Source organism: Mus caroli, unplaced genomic scaffold (assembly GCF_978045245.1).
Source record: "Mus caroli unplaced genomic scaffold, Mus_caroli_1 scaffold_8, whole genome shotgun sequence".
NCBI classification, from domain to species: Eukaryota; Metazoa; Chordata; class Mammalia; order Rodentia; family Muridae; genus Mus; species Mus caroli.
The window spans coordinates 679,434-700,552 of record NW_028227263.1 but is presented as its reverse complement, the minus strand read 5'-3'; the positions used below and the strand labels follow the sequence as shown (position 1 = coordinate 700,552).

The 21,119-nt window shown below is 52.1% G+C and overlaps 1 protein-coding gene across 7 annotated transcripts in view; it reads right to left on the bottom strand.

Annotated features, from left to right (window-relative positions):
• The window catches only part of Ano1 (anoctamin 1), a 146,647-nt gene that overhangs the window by 70,000 nt on the left and 55,528 nt on the right, over positions 1-21,119 (bottom strand). For all 7 annotated transcript variants that reach the window (XM_085841125.1, XM_085841124.1, XM_085841119.1 and 4 more), the window contains exons 2-3: positions 20,586-20,731; positions 11,227-11,559 (exon numbers count right to left, since the gene is read on the bottom strand). In XM_085841125.1, the coding sequence (XP_085697251.1) occupies positions 11,227-11,559; positions 20,586-20,731 (479 nt within the window). The remainder of the gene's footprint in view (positions 1-11,226; positions 11,560-20,585; positions 20,732-21,119) is intronic.

Genomic DNA, 21,119 nt, shown 5'->3' with positions numbered 1-21,119 from the left:
GTGGCCCAGCCCAAAGATGTACTACAGGCTGCTGGACTGCAAAAAGAAATGGGCCAATGTCATCTGAAACACCATTCTGGGATGCTGACGCAGGATTGTTTCTAAGGCTCTTATTCTGAGTTACATAATGAGTTTCAATCAAACAACCAATCAAACAAACAAGCAATCAACCAAATTAACCGAACATCTGAAAGGGGGGAGGGAAGTAAGCATGCTTGTCCAGAGCTACCACCACGAGGTTGGTGCCTCTGGGAGCTGACACAGCAGCACATAGCTCCCACCTGGCACAAAGAGTTAGATCACAATAGAAATGTAGCAAAGTTGGTGGTGCGCTAGCCTAGCATGCATGAGGCACTGGGTTCAAGCTCCAGTACCCCATAAACTGGATGCAGTGTTGTATGTCTGTAATCTCAGCACTCCAGAGATAAGAGGCAAGAGATCAGAAATTCAAGATCATCCTCAGCCTCACAGGGAATGCCCGGCCAGCATGGGCTCCTTGAGATTCCCCGACAGACAAACAAGATAGTTCAGGCCAGAGCTCAGGGATGGAAGACTCTGGCCACAGGCCTGCTCTTCCTCTGTGAAGCGACACATCTCATTCCAGGATACAGAAGACACCCTCAAGTCTTAGGATGGAAATCCCCTGTCCTTTTGCACCCCTGGTGCATGTGGGATGGGCTTGGGAGGCTGGGGTCAGAATCCTACTCAGCTGAATGGTCTATGGCAAGTGTCAACCTCTCTAGACCCTGCTCCCTCACCTAAAAGCAGATATGAGGTCTGGTTTAAAGACAGACAGGTTTCTGGTGACCTTAGCAGTTGAGCCCCAGCTTTGGCCCTACAGGCAAAGTCAATACAAGGGACCAAAGGAGCTAAGTACAGCTTCAGCGCTGATGAAGATTAGGCTATGCCTGCTTGGGCCAGCCCTGTCACAGAGTCCCCAGCCCTAGTGACTCACAGGCTGATGTCATGGGACATCCCTAATTCAGGGGAGATGTCTGTTGTCTCACAAGTGGTAGAGGCCAGTAGAGACCACGTGTGATGGAGGCTAGCTTTTCCACTACAGACCCAGATTCATCTCTGTGTAGTGTTTGCCCGCACGCAAAGACCCAAAATATTCTTTGCAGTCCCAGCATCCCTGGGAAAGTGGACCCTGCTGACGTGAGCACTCGGGTCTCTCCCAAGGAAACATCTGGTTGGTGAATGGGGTCGTGGGACCCATTTAGCAAAAATACACTAAGATGTTTAGAAAACGTGGTACCCTGACTGACCACAGCACTCCCACAGTAGGAGGAGCCTGGGGCATGGCCAGGTCCCTTCAGCCACAGCCAAAGGCTGCAAAGGACTGAGTTCTATCCCTACTCCTAAACCCTGAACTACTACATTTGAAACCACAAACTCATGGGCATAAGGCAGGGAGGGCACAGCCTAGCTAAGCCACAGGGGCCTGTGAAGGGACAGGTCCCCAAGAAGCTTCCATCCAGAGGAGAGATAAGGTCAATTCAATTATAACTCGGCTGAGGAATTACAGTCTTCTATCCTGAGCTCCAAATGAAAGATCTTTGAATTCACTAGAGATGGTTCTGGAACCGTCTTTACAGAAGAAGTCAGGTATGGTGGCTCATTCCTGCAATTCTACCACTTGAGAGACTAAAGCAGGGTTCAGGAGGTGTCCTGTGGTGCCAGCCTGGGCTACATACTAACTTCTAGGTCACCCTGGGCTACATTGTGAGACTGTCTCAACAACAAACAAACACAGAAAGAAAACTAAACTAGAAGTTTGAGCAGGCAGGTGACCTGAGTTCATAATCCCAGACAGGTAGGAGAGTCAGGCGTTCAAAGCCAGTTTTACCAACATAGCAGGGTCAAAGCTAGCCATGAGATTCCATCTCAAAAAACAAAACAAAACAAAACAACTAAATAAAACAAGGAGGAAGAAGAAGAAGAAGAGGAGGAGGATGAAGAAGAGGAAGGAGAAGAGGAGGAGGAAGAGGAGGAAGAGGAGGAAGAAGAAGAGGAGGAGGAGGAAAGAAAAGGACAGGGGTAGGAGGTTCCATGAAGGGTTCACATGACTGAGGGCACCAAGTCACCACCTCATCTTCGTGCCTGGAGGCCTGTATACCAGTCACTCAAGGTAATAATGGCAAACTACACCTACCACCCACCTGATGCCTTGATTCCCACCTGCCTTGCCCACTGGCAATGGCTGCCTGCACAGATGTGAGCTTGAGACAGACAGCTCTGCTTCCATATGCCCCTAGGATGACTGCCTGCACATGGCACAGAGTATCCAATGAGTAAGTGATAGAGGAACGGGAGGAGCCTGTCCTTAGTAAGCGCCTACTATAGACCAAGTGGGGACAGCCGAGGCATCTGGCCCTGTTCTCACTCTCAGACCTCCTGTACCCCTGTGGGTGATGAGGGGATGGAAAGGTCTGTAGACACTGATCCAGATGTTTGAGCAGCAGGTGTGGCATGGGAACTCAGTCTGGTGCTCCCTTGTTGTGCTCATGCTGTTCCTCCACCCACACAGCTCCCAGAGGGTGAGGCATGCCCATGGGGTTGGGATAGGTTGTCAGTAGTGTAGGGCCTGGGTGGGGAAGCCTCGTACGATAACTGGCATGCTCACAGTGTAAGGGTGCCTTGAACTTCACAGCAAGAGTAGGTTTGGGAGCAGGGGTGCCTATCTATCCTTAGGGCTATCCTCTTGATGTTCTCCTCAGATTTAAGTCTAGGGCGCTGGGGAACCATGGACTGGGTCTCAGTGAGTGGATGACGCTAGGTTGTCCTTTGTCAAAATATGGCAGGGATAGGCCCTGGATCTGCTTTTCTCTAGACCTGGGCCTGAGGCCTTCCAGATGACAGACAGAGATGTCAGCAGGTAGATCTAGTCACACCTCTGCTGCCTTTGAAGGTGGAGTCATCTCCCTGGGGCAACCTTCCATGAAAAAAATAAATGCTGGCTACAGTTAGGGTGGGAAAAAAAATCAATGCTCTATCTTCAAGATTCTACAAAGCTGAAACCAGGACACAGAGCCACAAGCCATGCTGTGACAGCAAATGCAGATCCAAGAGGACACTAGAACCGTGTCTTCAGGGGGTGGTGACATCCACCTTGTGGTGGTCACCAGGCCTGACTTGAACTGGCTTCAATGGCTTGGTAAGAAGGAACAGGCTAGATACCCTCCCACGAGGACTAGGTTCCCTTTCATGAGCTCCACAAAGGAACAGTGGTCTTCTTCTGACCCCGGGCAGTAGGTTGGTGGCCAATAGAGAACTTGAGGGTACAGGAGGATTTAAACCCCAGGAATGGACAAACACCATCAAACACCCCACACTCCCGTGAGCATGCCTGCTCTTCTAAGTTACTCCGAGGCACAGGGAGAAGGAAACTGAGGGAGAGAAGAGCAAGACTCACGAGGAGTAAGAACACCCAAGAAGGTGCAATGGCCTCAGCTGTCACTGTGGCCTTGGGGCAGTTAGCCCAAGCCCTGGGAACTCTACAGGGTTTTAGGAGGTCCTGGGTGGGCACAAAACCAGCTGCACTCACTGGGTTTAAACAACCCAGGGACACAGCCAGGGAGAACCAGCAAGTGACAGAGACAGAAGCCAGTGCTCTTGGCTGGAGAGCGTGAGCTCATTAGATGGATGACAGACAGGTCAGCCCTGCTCACCTCAATTACAGACATAAACTTCAAGACAGGAAGGCCTGGAAAGGACAGGAAACTATTAAAAAGTGACACAGCCAACTTGGGAAAGAACCAAACAGAACGTCTAGAATTTAAAAGACTTGTACTGAGAACTAGAATCTTGACATGGTGTTGGCAAACAGAGCCCCCGAAAAAAGCAGGATTAGAGGGTGGGTGTGGGCTAGAGGTATCCAAAAGGGCTTGGGGACATTTGCTTACTTCCATGGGGTGCTTCTGGGCTGTGGCCTACCTCAAGCTTTCCAACTAACAGCTGCCAGCAGGGTTCCTGGCAGACTCCTTCAGGCCTGGCCACAGAGAGGGCCTCAGAGGGCAGCCACAATGGGACTGGGTTCACCTGAAGCCATCTATCTGCTTCCACTAGCCTAGGGTGAGCTGTATAGTCAGGTGGGAAGGGCTGGAGAGACTCAGTCAGGGAAGTGCTTGCAAGCATTCTGGAGGACCTGAGTTTGATCCTTGGAACCCATATTGTGGAGCATGGTAGCTTAACCCCTTATAATCCCACTGCTGGGGAAACAGAGGCAAAAGGATCCCTGGGGGCTGATCAGCCAGGCTAGCCTAACCAGCGAGCCAACCAGAGACCCTGTGCCAAAGAACAAGGGGAAATGCACCTGAGGCCTTCATACCCATGCATGCACACAACATGGCTGCATACAGACACATGAATACACACTACAGAGAGAGAGAGAGACAGAGACAGAGAGACAGAGACAGAGTAAGAGACAGAGAGAGAGACAGAGTGAGAGACACAGAGAGAGACAGAGGGAGAGACAGAGGGAGAGTCAGAGAGAGAGAGAGAGACAGAGACAGAGAGAGTATAGTTCAGGACCACAGAACCATATTTCTGTAGAATGAAGCAAGTTAGAGGGACAGCAGTCTGTGCTGCTTTGAGCCTCAGAGTAGTGCCAGAGGGCAAAGGCTTCAGGGACCAAAGAAAGAGCCCTGTGGTAATAGAATTGGGAGTTAGGGCTCTATCCAGCCCGGACCTGAGCATCGCAGCATTGAGAGGTCAGTTCTCCCTGGGAAGAGATGGTGGGGGAATGCTGTACATATTAGGGTGAGCAACTCAAAGCCAGGGGTCTACAGCCTGGGGCCCAGGGATAGGATAAGAGGTGAGTTGATTGAGCCATACTCCTACACTTTGCCAGGAAATCCATAGGGGTGAGCTGGAGGCAGCTTGCTTCCAGGCCCATGAAGGGATAGGAGGAGACACGAGACCCCTTAAGTCCAGGGCCAACGGCCTCATCTCATGAAGGAGCCCAGGGCTGCAAGCCTCTATTGCCCCTGCATGTCACTGAGTTCTAGAACTGGCTGCAAGCACTAGAGATGGCAGTAAATGGGTGCTCCTGCCCCTACCCATGCCCTTGGACCATGGCCACCCTGCCCTCCAACTTCCCCAGTCAGCTTGCAGATCGTGGGAGGGGGTGTCCACAGGCAAGGAGACCTTTGTCTATCCTTCTCCTCAGGGACAAGATCTCATTCGGCATCTGCATGGAGGCATCTGAAGTGAATCCCTAGATACCTCCCCTATAAAGGGCTTCCAACATCCAGAATGCCCCTATGCACAGCTCACTCCCCAGAGGTGGCCCCAGCATGACTGTAGCACCCATAGAGTGACAGCCCCCTACTTCAGAAGCTTTGTCTCCCGCAGGCTCTGTGTCCCCCCAGCTTGGCATGAATTCAGCGCAGTGGCATGAGATCAAACAGGCACTGGTGGGGTTCTGTGTCCATTGACTTAGGGGAATCTGCCAAAGCCAGGGTCAAGTGCAGTGTCAGGGCTGTGAGGGACCCGGCCACCCCCAGTAGACACAGCCAGGACTTAAGACTGTGGTGTTCTTAGCAATGACCCCGAAGACATAAATAATGCCTAGCAGGCTTTAAGGCTCCCCTTCAAAAATGCTAATGGATTTTCTTGGAGGAAAACACACTGGTCACAAATTTCTCTTGTCTCTTTAATGGGAACCTTGGAAGCTGATCCCATGGGGGGAGGTGTGTGTGTGTGTGTGTGTGTGTGTGTGTGTGTGTGTGAGAGAGAGAGAGAGAGAGAGAGAGAGAGAGAGAGAGAGAGAGAGAGAGAAACAAAGAAGAGGGGAGAGAGAGGGGAGGAGGAAGAGGGAGAGAAGGGGATGGGGGAGGGAGAGAGGGAGGCAGAGAGAAGTGCAGACAAAGAGGGAGCTAGGAAGGAACAAAGACAGAAGAAAGAGAAAAAGAAAATGGGAGGGACAGGAGGTGAGAGAAAGAAGATACAGACAGAGGGGAAGAGAAAGGGTCTTAAGACCTCTGCCTCATGACAATACCTCTTGCCATTCCCCACCATGCTGTTCATCTAGGGCTTCCTGACCCCTCAAGGGCAGCGGGTGGTGAGAGACTCCCATGGAGCAAAGCATCCCATCCGCCCTGGGCTCTCTCTAAGGCATCTTGGATTTCTCCGGGCAGGGGGGTGGGGGCAGGCACTGTGACTCTACAAATTCTACAGTTATATTGGGGCCACGTCTGGGGACTAAGCAGTGGGTAGGGGCATTCCTGGATGTTGGGAGCCTTTTTCTGGGGATGCATCCAGGGAGAAAAGTACCCTCCTTTACGGCTCAAGGGATAGTTTAGAACCCTGGGACTACTGATTCAGATCCTGTGTTTGCACAAGGGTATGCAGGGTGCATTGTGGCCCCATGGGAAGGCAGGCCAGCCCAGCCTAGGCAGACCTGTTCCTACGCTAGGCTGCCAGCCCACCTTGTGCCAGATGTGAGCCCTGCTCCTCTACCACAAGCGCTGAAGCCCTCTTGCCACCCTGCCTTGTCCCCACTTGAGAGCCGAGAGCTTTATTCTCGAGGTGGGTTTAATGGGCTGCATTCCCTTAACAACCGCTCAAATGCCACTCCTGAGACTTGTGGGTGTGCCCTGATTTGGAGAGAGGGTCATTGCAGATGTAAGCAGGCTTCGATAAAGCCGAAATGGGGTAGGGTGGGCCCTAAACAGAGAGACTATGAAGCAGAGAAGGGGACATATGGGCTACAGCAGAAGAGGCCAGACTATGGCTCTACCCACATCCTGATTTCCAACCTGTGGCTTCCAGAAGTGCAATTTCTGCTGTCTTAAGTCACCCACCCATCTGTGCTCACCTGTCACCTAGTCTTTAAGAGCTGCTCCCCTGCATGGTAGCAATGCCACAGGCCACATGACATTCTGAACACCTTGGGACAGTAAATTGGCTTTAGTGAGACAGAAAGCACAGAGCGGTTCTGGTCTGCATGGGGCTCCCAGGCCACTGCTCCCAGTCAAATTCTGCCAGCCCATACTCAAAAAGCCAATTTGAAACGGTCAACCTAGTAGCAAAAAGCAGAAAAATACATCCCCAGAGTGTGAGCATTATGTCTTTAATCCCAGCATGAGGGGACAGAGGCAGGAGACAGAAGGCTCTCTGCAAGTTTGAAACCAGCCTGCTCTACATAGCCAGTTCTAGAACAGCCAGGGCATCTACCTCCCTTACACACTCAAACACACACACACACACACACACACACACACACACACACACACACACAGAGAGAGGGGGGGGAGGGAGAGGGAGAGGGAGAGGGAGAGGGAGAGACAGAGAGAGACAGAGAGAGACAGAGAGAGACAGAGAGAGAGACAGAGAGACAGAGAGAAACAGAGAGAGACAGAGAGAGAGAGATTGATTTATCTAATATCTAATGTGGTCACATCTAATGTGGTCATCTTTCTGGGAACAGACTGTGACCCCAATTTTGGTAACATCACAAACAGTGTAGTATATACACTTCAGCTGCCTGTAGGAAGCTGGGCTGCAGTTGTCTGCAATGCTGCCTCATTGTCAGCTCATGAGGCTAGGATCATGCTCATGACACCTCATCTCCTTCAAAGTCATTATTCACCTTCTCATCCAGCCTTGGAAACAGAGGTCCCCTGGCTGGTGGTAATTTAGGGCGCCAAGCACGTTCAGCAACATCACAGGGACAGACAGTTTTAGTTTTCAGAACTTGAGAGTTACCATCAGCCCAGCAGAGCCCAGGGATACCGTTAAAGGTCAGATGCCATGGAACTCAGGTTGGGAGACCACCTCCGATGTCACGTGTAGGGTGTGGGAGGGCATGGAGTATTGGGGTACTTACTGAGATCTGGAAATGTCCTACCCACAGAAGACATTGGGGGATCTTGGTCTAGGCTTTCTCATTACAAACTCTGCCAGCCCTCAGGCTCCCTGTAATCTGAGCACACCCCGGAAGGCTCATTAGCTCTTCACCCCCAAACAGGCCTGACCTTGCTGGGCTGGCCCTGTCTGTTAATCTCAGTAGCCAGAGGCCACTCATACCTCTGCCTGCTACTTGTGCCCAAACAACCCATCCAGACCCAACTTCTGCTCCACCCGGGAGGACAGAGAGCAGCTGCTGATTGTGGCCCTGTCAGCCCTGTAGTCTTGCAGCTTCCAGCAGGCTGCTGGGACCAGGGGATGACCTCAAGGCTCTGCAGGGAGACCACTTAGTGTTGTTGCCTAGGAAGCTTGAACTGGAACCTGGAAGGACTCAGGCTCTATTCACAGAAACTGGGTGTGGTGGTGTGCACCTGTAACCCTGGCGCAGACAGGCAGAGACCTGCGGATCCTAGGGCTTTGCTGGTTTGCCAGTCTAGCTGTAATGGCAAGTCCAGGCTCAGAGAGAGAAGCCCTTTTCTCAAAAATGGAGGGGAGGGGTGGGGGTAGGGTGACTGGGAGATAGTTCCGTGCACAAAGTCCTTTGTGTGGAGTTTGAAGACTCGTGTTCAAATCCTCTGAACACATGTAAAGGAGGGCACAGTGTCATGCATCTCTAGTCCTGGCACTCTTAAAGCAAGACAGGAGTAGAGACACAAGTCGGCCTGAGCTATGCAGGACAGTGGCAAGCATCAAAGAAGTTTTGCCTCAAACAGGACCAATACCTGAGGCTGTCCTCTGCACATACATGCACACTCATACACACATGCACAAACATGCATACACACCCATGTGCACACACAAGTACTCATGCACACATATATATACATACATGCACATATACACACATGACAGAAAACTTAGACTCTCATATACTTGGTCTCATCATGATTTCACCCCCCACCCCTCCTTTTCTTTTTGTGCTGGGGACTGAGTCCTGCTTTCAGGCACACCAGACAAGTTCTCTACAGCTGAGCTCCACCCAGTCCCACATTTCATTTTTTTACTTTTTCACTTTTTTTTAAATGTGTGTATTTGCCTGCGTGTGCATCTGTGCACCATGTGTGTGCAGGAGCCTGTGAAGGCCAGAAGAGGGCATCAGGTCCCTTGAAACCGGAGGTACAAATGGTTGTGAGTTGCCATGTGGATGCTAGAAACTGAACCTAAGTCCCGTGTGAGAGCAGCCAGTGCTCTCGACCATCTGAGACATCTCTCCAGCACCTCATATTTTGTTTCTCAAAAGGGTCAAACCAATGGCTGCAAAAGCTTATTCAGCTCTAGAGCCAAATTGTCTGTGAAATTGGGGTCATTTAGGGACAAAACTAGGTCTTCTATATAAGAGTCAGCAACACTGCCCACCCCCCGGCCCCGCGTTTGCTTTTCATTGCAAAGAGGAGAGAAGCCATCACATACTAAAACCCTTCTTCCCTCCCCCTCCCCTCCCTCTCTTCCTCTTTGCTTTTATTTATTTTGCTTTAGCCAAGGCTGCCCTCAGCTTCCTCATTATATCCCATCTTATTCCCTCTCTGGTGTTGAAGCTTAGGTGTGCTTGGACATAACAGCACACAGCCAACAACGATGTGCTCCACACCCAACACTGAGTGAAGGTTTTTGCTATCTCTATTCTCCAGGTGGGGAAACTGAGACCTTCCGTTCAGAAAGGCTAGGTCAGAAGTTGAGGTCTGACAGGTTGGTCTGAGTCACCCACGTCAGAGGGCCCACACCTGGGAATTTCAGATTGTTCCAGGAAAGAACTTCACAGATATAAAGAGGAACACACAAGAGACACAGCTATGGGGATCACAGTGGGCATTGGATGTCTCAGCTGGAGGCAGACCCCCAGCCTTTGAAAGACCCTCTCCTTCCTCCAGGAATAAAATGACATGTACAATAAACTCTGCATGGCAGCAGTGTGTTCCAAAAGCCCCTGGTGGCTTGAGTGGACAAGGAGAAAGCCTGACACAGCCCTGTTCAAAGTGATCTTCGATATCCAGGTTCTAGCTGCCAACCTTAGAGTCAAGGACCTCTGAGTCACCAGGCGGTGGTGGTGCACGCCTTTAATCCCAGCACTTGGGAGGCAGAGGCAGGCTGATTTCTGAGTCTGAGGCCAGCCTGGTCTACAAAGTGAGTTCCAGGGCAGCCATGGCTATAGAGAGAAAAAAACTGTCTTGAAAAAAACAAAAAAACAAACAAACAAACAAAAAAAAGGACCTCTGAGTCTTTGCCAGCTTCAAACCTTTGCTGCCCAACCCCTCCATTTCCTCATGCACCCCAGGAACTGCCACAGGAAAAAGCAGAGTGGATCTGCAAGGGGAAGCTGACCCAAGAAGGTGAACGATACCCCAAGACTGAGATACACTGGGAGATAATCTCAGTGGGTGTGTACAGGTACACGTGTGCATGTGTGTGTGTAGGTCAGAGGACAAATTAAACTGTCATTCCTCAGGTAATATCCATCCTTAGGTCTTGGATTACAAGTGTGTCCACCAAGCCTGGCTTTTTACATGGGTTCTGGGGACCAAATTCAGGTCCTCGAGCTTGCAAGGCAAGCTCCTTAGACACGGGGCCGTCTCTCCAGCCCCTCCTTTTAATTATTAAACAGTTTCTTGCTATGTAGCCCAGGCTAGATTTGAACACTCAATCCTCCTGCTAGTCTGATTACAGGAATTACACTTGCCCACTTCACTTACAAAGCAGAGGCTTTTCCCCACATCCTCTTGTCCAGTAAGAGGGTAAGATGTCAACCAGGAAGCACACAGCAATTGGCTGAGTGGTTAAAAGTTGCAATGATTTGAGCCACTCTGCAGCTGCCAGAGACAGTGGATCCTTTGTTCTTCCCAGAACCCTAGCAAAACTTCTAGACTTCCTGAACGCAATGTTACAGAGATGTGGGTTTCAGAGCAGGGACCCCAAGATTCTACAGACCAATCCAATCTCTTCTTCACAGGTTGAGAAACTGAGGCTCAGAGAAGGCTGAGGACATCCAGGAGAAACCCCTAGAATGGCTCCACACTCTGCACCTCTGACCCAGCAAATCTTCCCATGCCGGGCACTGAGCAGAGGCAGGAAATGGTCTGACCTCAAGGTCACAGTCACTGGCTCGCTCTGCCCCAGGCAGATGAGGTTGCTGGAGGAGGAGGCTGGCTTGGGACTTCTCATGAACTGTTTAGAAGCCATTTCTAGCCCACTATGGACGCAAGAGCGGAGCTAAAGGTGACCAGCCCTCCCCCCATCCCCACCCCCACCCCACCTTCTGCAAACAGACCTGCCCAGCCCATGTCCACCTGGCATCCCCAGACAATGTGAAGCCACACTCACATCCTCGTCATTCTCCAGCTCCAGGCCTGCCTCCAACAGGTTGCCCTCATACTCCTCCCGTCTGAAGCGTTTGTCATCTTCGTGGTAATCCATGGGGACTTCCGGTGAGCCCGCATCCACAGGGCTCCCCTTCCCGGGAAGGGGCTGGTCCTGCCTGACACTGCGGGTCCCCAGGACCATGTCATTTTGTAGTCCCCTCCTGGCCAGAGTCCTGCTCCCCGAGGCTCTCTTGTGATGGTATACCAAGATGTAGTCCACCTTCCGTTTGCCATCCCTGAAGTATAGTCCATACTTGCATTCGGCATCAGGGTCCACGGACAGAGAGTTCAGCAACTGTGAGGCGAGAAAGAGAGATGTTCAGTCTGGAGTGGTTCTCCAGGGGTCTCCTGGTAACGTGCTTCAAGGTGGGTATCGTACTCATCCATGTTCCCGGTCACTCAACAAACACGCCAGGGTTCATAGTCCCACTTGTTGGAGACAGATATAATCTCTGATACAACATGTTTATTCATGCCTGCATCCATTTCCTCCTCACTGACCCATGTGTTCAATGCAAACACACAGCAGATTACTTATTTTTCCTTTTCCTGTGTGTGTGTGTACATCCCTGTACTTTCATATGTGGGCAGAAGTTGTAAGTCAACAAGAGTCTCCCTTGGTTTCATGTATCTTTTTAAGGTTTATTTTTATGTGTGGAGTGCTTGCCTGAAGGTATGTGTGTGTACCATGAGCATGCAGTGTCTGTGGAAGCCAGAAGAGGGCACTAGATCCCCTGAAACGGGGTTACAGAGGGTTGTGATCCTCTACCTGAATGCTGGGCACAGAGTTCACAGGTCCTTTACCCACCAAGCCATCTCTCTAGCCCATCTTTCTTGTTTTTTGAGACAGGGTCTTCCACTGAACCCGGATCTCTCCCATTAGGCTGGTTGGCTAGTGAGTCCAGCATCCCTCTTGTCTGTACCTCCATAGTATGGGGATTGTAAGTATGTCCATCCTCATGCCCAGCTTTTAAATGTAGGTGCTGAGAATCCAAGCTCAAGTACTCATGCCTGTGTGGCAAGCCACCCCTAACCCTACTGTATCATAGCATATGAGACTTGAGCATCTGAGGGTTTCAGTATCTGAGGGATCTAGAACCACTACTGTGCCATACCAAGGGACAGCTACCCCTATAGATGCCCACTGTGAGCCAGACCCAGTCCCACGGACTGAAGTATGTAGAAGACACAGTGACTGACCTCTAGGAGGAGGCCTTTGTCTCCCTTAAGGATGCCAAGTTGTGCCTGGTTACCAACAGGGCCTCCTGCTCTTTGGATGGGAAGGTCCTGTTTGACTCCTGGCAAAAATCTGCTGTAAAATCCCTGAAGTGGAAGCCCTATGAAGGAGGTGGTCCATGTGCACAGGGCAGAGCCCAAGGCAGGGCAGAACTGCATTCAGCTCTCTGAAGGCATTGTCTCCCTCTGGCAGCCAGCATCCAGGCAGCATGGTGGTGCCTTCAGGGCCATGAGCCAGTTGGATGATCAGAGCTCAGAAGTGTGAGGCCCTTGTTTACTTAGCCAGGATCCTCAGAAACCCAATTCCCATGTTGTACTCTGGCGTGGAGGGATGAGGCCTGAGATCCAGGCATGATCCAGACTGGGACACGGGCTGAGGAACTGCCACCTGTCTCCAGAGCTGGCTTCAGCCCAGCCTGAACACCTGATTCCAGCAGTTTCTTTCTCAGAGTTTAGCAGCCATGCAGAGGCCCCACCCTTTCCCCTGTGCCAGCTCTTGGTCCTGAGCAGGGTGGTGGGGAGGACATCGCCAGCTACATCTTCCTGGTGCCATGTGAGGTCCAACACAGTGGCCAGCAACTACAGCTGTTTGCATGTCCCTTTCAGAACCATGGCTAGGATACCTCCTCCTGGAACCCTTCCTGTACCAAGAGATCCTAAGCCAGGCAGGGATCCAACCCTCTCCTCCACACAGGGTGCAACCTCAGTTTCCCCTGCATAGTACTAAAAGACATATCTTTCTCAGTATTAGCCAGCTAGGTTCTGCTCCCTTCTCTGGACACCTGTCACTACAGCCCCAGTCACAGGATTCTCCACTCCCTCCATATCACCTTGGTCCCCTAAGCTGCTTTATCGTATCCTGCCCATGCCAGAGGCTCAAGCTCCACCAATACCCAGGGGCCTGACCTTGATCTGACCTGGACCCTGACACACCAGCAGCCAGGAAGCCACTGCCCACCTCCCCCAGTGTGGCCACCCAGAACCTCAAGATGTCCCCTACTTCAGAGGTGACTCTGAAGGGCCATGTATTTCCTTGGAAGTAGCATAACAACACTGTCCTCTGAGGCACAGTGGGTTATGAAGGTGACAAAGGAAAGGGGAGGCAGAGTAGAGCTGCATCTGGTCCAGACCAGTGAAAGGAGGGGAGAGGGGCTCTTGAGCAGGGCAAGGGGGGGGGGAGTCATGACCAGCATCCTTATTTCAGGACTACATCTCCTAGAGACAGTAGGGCCTGTGGTCCACCTAAACACTCATAGCTACAAGAGACTGGGAGGGCTCTACCTACTTTCTTCATGGTGACTGGGGTTCCATCCATCCTGGTGAGCTCCACAGGGCCCTGGAGAGTGTGGATAATTTACCCAAAGTGCCCCTAAGGGGTTTCTTCCCTGTTCTCTTTGAGTGATACCATCTGGATGCCTATAGGCCAGAGACACCCCTATATTTGTGTGACCCCAGGAAGGCTCAGGATGGCTGGGTTTTGGTTTGGTTTGGTTTTGGTTTGTTTTATTTTATTTTATTTAGTTCTTTTGAGGCAAGGTCTCTTGTAGCCCAGGCTGGCCTGGAACTTGTTATGTAGCCAAGGATGACCTTAAACTTCAGATTTTCCTGTCTCTGTCTTCTTGGTGCTGCAGTTGGGGCATGTGTACCCTCAGCCTGTTTTATGCAGAACAGGGACTAGAACTCAGTTTAATGTCTACCCACTGAGCCACAGCCCCAGACCAGAGCTGTGACACTCTGGAGTGTCACAACAGGAGCGGTACTCTGGCCCAGTAAAAAGCTAAATTTATGGGAATATGAACATCTGTTCTCAGCCATTAAGGTGAGTATGCGTCTCTGTAGAGGGACAGAGGACCCATGTCTGGGGCAGGTATGGCGCTGGGCCTAGTCTTGGATCCTGTCCACACACCCAAGGCATTTTTGCCCTTCACAGAAATGGTGACACACTTTCTAAGAATGGGACACCCTGTCTTCAAGTGTCCCACACATGGAAGGAGCACTGTTGCTAGGTCCACCTAGCCTGGAAGAAACTAAGACTGACACATGGAAGAGAGGGTAGGCCACAGGTATCTAGCTCGATGCCCTGGGTACCAAATCCCCACCCACTACCTTAGGATTCCAGCTTTGACTTAGCACTGAGGAAAGTAACCAGGAGCGTGCCTCCATTCTACCACAAAGTCACCAAGCCACCAGGCAGTTTGGTAAGCAGAGGCTGACAGGAAGGTCTCAGTGGTTTCTTGCAGGCCCTGAAGTTGGCTGGGCCAGGTTCAAGTCTGGGAACACTGGGAGGTTGGAAGGTCAGTAGGGCCACCTCCTGCCAGGAGGATTAGTCAGGTTGATTAGGGTTCTGGATGGGCCAGGTGCCTGGGGGGCAGGACCGTCAGCCAGGCTCCATCCTGGGGGCTAAGGGCAGGTCCTTCTCAGAATCCCAGGAAGGGCAGAGAAGTGCAAAGTCACTGGGCGCTGGCTGCTAGAGGAGCCTTAAAGGGGAAGATGAACCAGGCCCCAACAGGGAGCCCTGGAAGACAAGGAGCCCCTGTGCCACACTAGGCAGTGTGTCTATGCTGAGCCAAAATAGGCATATACTAATGGGCGCTGAGGACATACCTGCTTTGGTTGGCATCCTGATCAGTCCAGAGGCTCAAAGGTCTCAGTCTCATTTCCAAACAGTCCTGGGATCCAATCAGGCTGGCCAGGGGTCCTGGTAATTCCTGAAGCTGGGACCTCATCTCCCCTCTGCCCTGCCCTTCCTACCTGCCTTCTGCCCTATCGTGCACACTGTCTGTCCTCTCTTCTCCCCCCCTCCCCCTTCTTCTCTTCATCTTTCTTTAGCCTCTTCAAACTGGTTTCCTGGCTTCTTTGTCTAGGATCCAAGGTGCCACGCTAGTCTCCTGTGGACCACCTTTCCAAGAAGTTCTAACTCTCCTCAGCACGAGCCCCTGAGGCTAGACCGAGGACTGCCCTGACACACAGGCACCCAAGAGCCAGAACAATGGCTACCATTGAAGAAGATGGACAGCCAAGACTTAGAGAAAAGGACAGAGCCTTCCTGTGAGACACACAGGGAAATGACCCCAGGGAGCCACCAAGGAGTCTGCAAGGTGAGGCAGGGGTCAGATTCAACTTGAGCAATTGCCTCCTGTGTACACGGCCTATTAGGCCTTCCCGCAGGGGTCTACCAGTCCTAGGGGAAAACATAGGGGACCAAAGTGGGTTTCATCTTGCCTGTGCTCAAAGACCCACTCAGCCACGATTGGTGGGCTGCTCCTAGAACATGGCTCCACCTCCCTGAGACACATGTCAGTAAGCCCTCCCTCATGTAACAGGACTTCCCTGGCAGTGCTATTAGAAGGACTCAGTGTGTGCACCATAAAGTATCTACCACAGGCCCCTCGGACTGTGTGTCCTTAGGGAGGTTCATTCTCACTGGGCGCTTGGGGCATGAAGAAAGAGAAAGGACAAGAATGAGGACCTGGGTTCGGGTCCTTGGCACTCATGGAAAAATCTGGATGCAGTATGCACAGAGTCACTGTACTGGGGAAGCAGGGGCAGGCTCGCTGGCCAAACAGTCTAGAGGAACTGGCAAGCTCCAGGTTCAATGAGAGACTGTCTCAAAATGTAAAGTGGGGAGTGAGAGAAGTCACCCAAAATACCACCCTCTGGGACTACACACACATACACACACACCACATACACCACACACGCACACACACACATATACACACACCATATACACCACAAATGCACACACATACATATACATACCACATATACTACACATGCATACACATAAATACACACAACACATACGCATACACCACATATACTACACATGCATATACATACATACACATACCACATACACTACCCATGCATACACTTATATACACATAACACATACACCATATATACCACACATGCACACACACATGCACACATGCAGGTGGGACAGGGAAAAGGACCTTACTGTCAGAGGGAACCATAAGAGAAAGGTGGTAGTGAGTCAGGTTCAGATTTTAGAACTGACCAAGTGGGGGTGGGGGTGGGGTAGTAGGATGTGGCACCAACACCCATGTGGTCATTCCTAGGGCCCTGGTCCTTGGTAATTCGTCCTGTTATACTGGAAAAACTGTCTGTCATCTATGTAGGCATTGGCTTTATAAAGTGTGGAAAAGCCATCTTTGTTCACTGTTAGTGGGTAGCAACTTCTAGGCAGGCAATATGGGCTCCCTGTCTGGAACCCCCAGGGTTTGTGAAGCTGTTTTGAGGTGGGCCTGGGAGACACAGAGGAAGACATGGTAAGTCCCACAGAAGGTGCAGAGGCACCAGGTGACTCTGCATGTCCGTTTGCTGGACAAAGCAGGACAAAGAGGCCACTATGTAAACTGCAGCAGAAAGGATGTGGATTGGGGTTTGTGTGTAACTTCTAAATGTTCTCTCTTTCTCTGGTTAAGAAAAGGGGCACCTTCGTGTTTCTTAGTGATCTCTGGATGGGTGGTTGTGGGATGACTGTGCATTTGTGTGTGTGTTCATGTACAAATGAACAATAGAAGCTTGTGTCTAGGTACCACTATGTGCTGTGGCCACAGAGAATGGGAGGGACCCTTGCAGGGGTTGAATGTGTGGATGTTTTCTCCTGGGAGTTTGGGGGAAGTGCTCCCGGAAAGAACTTCCCCCAGGGAGTTTTTAGAGAAAGATGGACAGCAGATCCTGTCCCAGCACTACAAACAAGGAAGGTGCCAGCTGCTGGGCAGAGCAGGAGGCATTGGCAGGGCCCCATGTTCACACCCTAAATGTGCTGGGACCCTAAATGTGCTTCACCCGCCCCTGTTCCTGGAGCACAGGCTGAATTCAAATAGCCTGTGACAAAATACTGATGCTTCTGAAGGAATCTAAATATCTCGGAACTTCTTTAAAAATGGGAAAGACAACATTAGAGGCCTGAGATCTTGCTTCTGGTCAGGAGACTTGGATTCCAGATGGGTAAGGAGCATCAGAGCCTTGTGGTTGATTTTGAGATAGAGCTTCACTCTGTAGCCCAGGCTGGTCTCAAACTCTCAGCAAGTCTCTTGCCTCAGATGCTGCAGTTCTTGGATTGCAACCTGAAGCCACCATGTCCAACTCCAGGGAATGTAAATGTAAAACTTCATTTTTATTCCAGACATGTGTGTGTGTGTGTGTGTGTGTGTGTGTGTGTGTGTGTGTGTGTGTGCCTGACTCATAAGCACAAGCTATCCATTTCCGATCACTGGGCTTGTCCAGGAATCTATAAACAGAAGTCTCTGATGGCAGATAAGCCTATACCCTTGTCCCAGCAGGCAGGCTGACACCCACACAGCAGGTATTTCAGGGTATGGGTATCCCAGGCCATGGAGAACTTGGGTTAAAGACTGAAGCACTCAAAGATCAGCACAGAGAAAATTAAATCCCATTCGCCTGGCCTCAGTAGAGACAATGAAGGAAACCAGTCCCATTCACCTGGCCTCTGCCTTCCCAGATGCTCTGGCCTCTTGACTGAACCAATGGAGCGATCTGCCCCCTTTCCCTTGAAAAGGAGTTGGCAAGGAGGACGACCTGGGAGCTGCAGTCTGGGCTAAGGGTTTTTTTCTAAGGCTGTTCCTCTAGGGAAGGAAGGTGTGGCCCACACCCTCTGGCTTTCAAGACCATTGGGCTTCCTCTGCTGGGTGACTCTGCCATGACTAATGGAGGTGGCGGGAGTGTATGGGGATGCTCAGAACCTCAGGCTTCAGAGTTACAGTCACAGCATGACCCCTGAGAATGACCTGTACAGGGACCCAGAGCCACAGCCCTCCTGGCCTGCAACACTGTATAAGCATCTAGGAAAAGCTGTGTGCACAAGAAGGGCCACCACCCTCCTCTGGGTCTGTTTCTGGACCATGACACCTTTGAGATCAAGAACTCAATGACTTTGGTTTAGGGGTCACTGGTGGCTGCTAGGTGTGAGCACATAACAGGTCTCTGAATGGGAAGGCCAGTGCCCAGGGCCATTGGTTCAGACTCTGCTCACTCAAGTCCCCTCCCATGGGGCCACCTCTACAATAACACCTCTTTATTACCTTGGCAACCACGGTTCTCCAGTGCCTTTAACTGGAGTCCTCATGTTCTGGCCTCTGGGTCCCATGGATGTTCCTCCTCCCCCCAACCCCCCATGTCCATTCACAGGCAGGCTTGCTATGGTTTCCCTCAGCTGTCTTTCAACTAACTGATGGGTGACTTAGAAGCAGACACCTGTCCCTCTGGGCCTCAGTTTTCCAAATTGTATTAACAGTACCCCCTCACACGCGCACGCACACATACACCCAACACACACACCATATCCTCATTGTTTTGAGTTAAGCAAGCTAAGAAGCAGCTAGCCAACTCTGGGCATCTGTCCTTTGGTCCTGTCATAGACACAGTGGAGCATTCCATCTGATCTCTTTAAGTTCCAGAAGGGGCAGAGCCCTCCCTCTCTCTGGGTGCCCAGGGGATATTAGGGGCCAGCAAGGCCCAGTAAGGCCCAACTCACAGCTCTATTCAAATGTCCCCTGAGCTCCTAAGGTTGTTTCCATCCTGTACTTGACAGGAAGGCTCCTGTCCATCAAGAGCTGTTCCTGGCCCAGGCTCCCCAGGACTCTGGTACCACCTAGTAGAACCCCACCTACCCCTCTGATGAGACCCCAGGACTGCCAAGACTGTCCACAGCCGGAGCCTGCACTGCCAAGCCATAGCTCCCATTAGGCTTCTGGGTGTATTCACCCAGGCCCTCAGGCTCTCAGCCCCAGGCTAGGACAGGCTGGGGCAATCCCTCAAACTGGGCCTTCCACTCCAGCCCCAGGCTAGAGCCCCAGGCATTGGACAGCAATGCTCCCTCTAGCCTAGAAAGGGACCTTGAGGGATCTGGGGGTAGGGGTGAGGGGGAAAGGAAAGGAAAGAAAAAAGAAAAAGAAAAAGCTCTTTGGTCTTTGGTGCCTGCTGGGGGTGCCCCGCCCCCACCTGGGCCCTGGGAAACTTTGTTCTTTAAACCAGACTCATCAGGAGTGAATCCCATTCCCTCCCCCTCCCAACACACACACACACACACACACACACACACACACACACACACACACACACACACACGCGGTGCCACCAGGAATCCCTGTGACCTGCTGTCTGGCCCCAGGGACAATGCTATGATAGAGGGGGGAACCTCTGTACTGGGTTCCCCAACCAGGTGACTGACTCCACCCTGCACCCCTACCCGTGCCCAAGGTGCTGGGAGAGGATGAGGGACTAGATTGAGGTTGGCAATCTCTGGGTTGAGTCTGAGCATGTGCCAGCTGCATTGGGCTGGAGACCTAAGCACTGCAGGCAGGAGGAGTCTGGGACTCGAACCCCACCGGGTGGCGTGGCGGTGCAGTGGTCTCGCTCACTCGGGTGGCCACCTGATCCTTACCCTTGACTCCTACTCCCACCCACCCTGCTGCTCCTGGCTAAGGGCCTAGAAAGGAGGGTCTCATCCAGGTTTGGGCTGTATGTGCAGGAGACTGGGAACCCCCCCCCCCCCCACTGGGCACTGTGGAGACCCTGGGACACTTTAGAGATCCCAGGAACAAGCAAAGACTTCGAGAGACAATTTTGGGATCCCAGGAACACTGGGCTCTGTGCATACTCTAGGGACCCCAGTCAGTGTGTTGTGAAGATCTCAGGGGGCACTTTGGGTATTTTAGGGACACTTTGTAAACCTCAGGTAAACCTCAGGTCCGGCGCTGTGGGGACTTCGAGGACACTAGAAACCTCAGAACACTCTGTAGACCCCTAGCAATAGGCTGCAGAGACCCCAGGAACACTCTGGGGACTCTGGGCAGAGCACTGAGGGGGATCTCAGAGACACTGCAAACCCTGGGCTGGGCTCTGCAAGGACCCCAGGGACACTCTGGGGACCCCTGGCGCTGCGTTCCGCGAGTGGGAGGACGCGCAGAGTATAGCAGGTCGCGTGCACTTGGTTCCGGCAGCAGCGCGTTCCCAGGCCACACGTGCGTGGGTGGGAACCCCCCAAACCTTGCGCGCTGTGGAGAGGTCGCCCGTGGCCGCACCCGAACTCACCGTGCCCTCGGACGGCAGGTAGCCCAGGTCCTCGATGGCGCAGATGTTCACGATGTGGACGCTGCGGTCCTCCGCCGGGAGCGTCGAGTATTTCTCGGGGACCCTCATGGTGGCCTCGCGCTCCCCATCCACAGCCCCGGTGGCGTCTGCAACGGAGAAGCGGTGCTGGCCTGGCGCGGACGGGACGTGGCCGCTCCCTCCTCCCTCGCGACCTCCCGGGCGCTGCCGCCACCTGGCCCGTCCCGAGGGCGCCCGCGCGCCGTGAACTTGGCCGCGCGCCGGCTCCGCCTTAAAGATATAAGCGCAGGGGCGGCGGCCACAAGGGTCAGATTTTCCGTAGAAATTTAAACACAGGAAGAAAGGATTCCGAGTTTTATTTTTACCCGGGGTCAGAGCCCGTTTAGAGTTTTGTTTTTTAAAATTTGAGGGTGGAAAGGATTCTTACAAGGGAAAGTGCCCCAGACCACACCTTAAATAAAAAGGCCCAGAGCTGGGAGGGTGTTGGGGACTTTTGGGATAGCATTGGAAATGTAA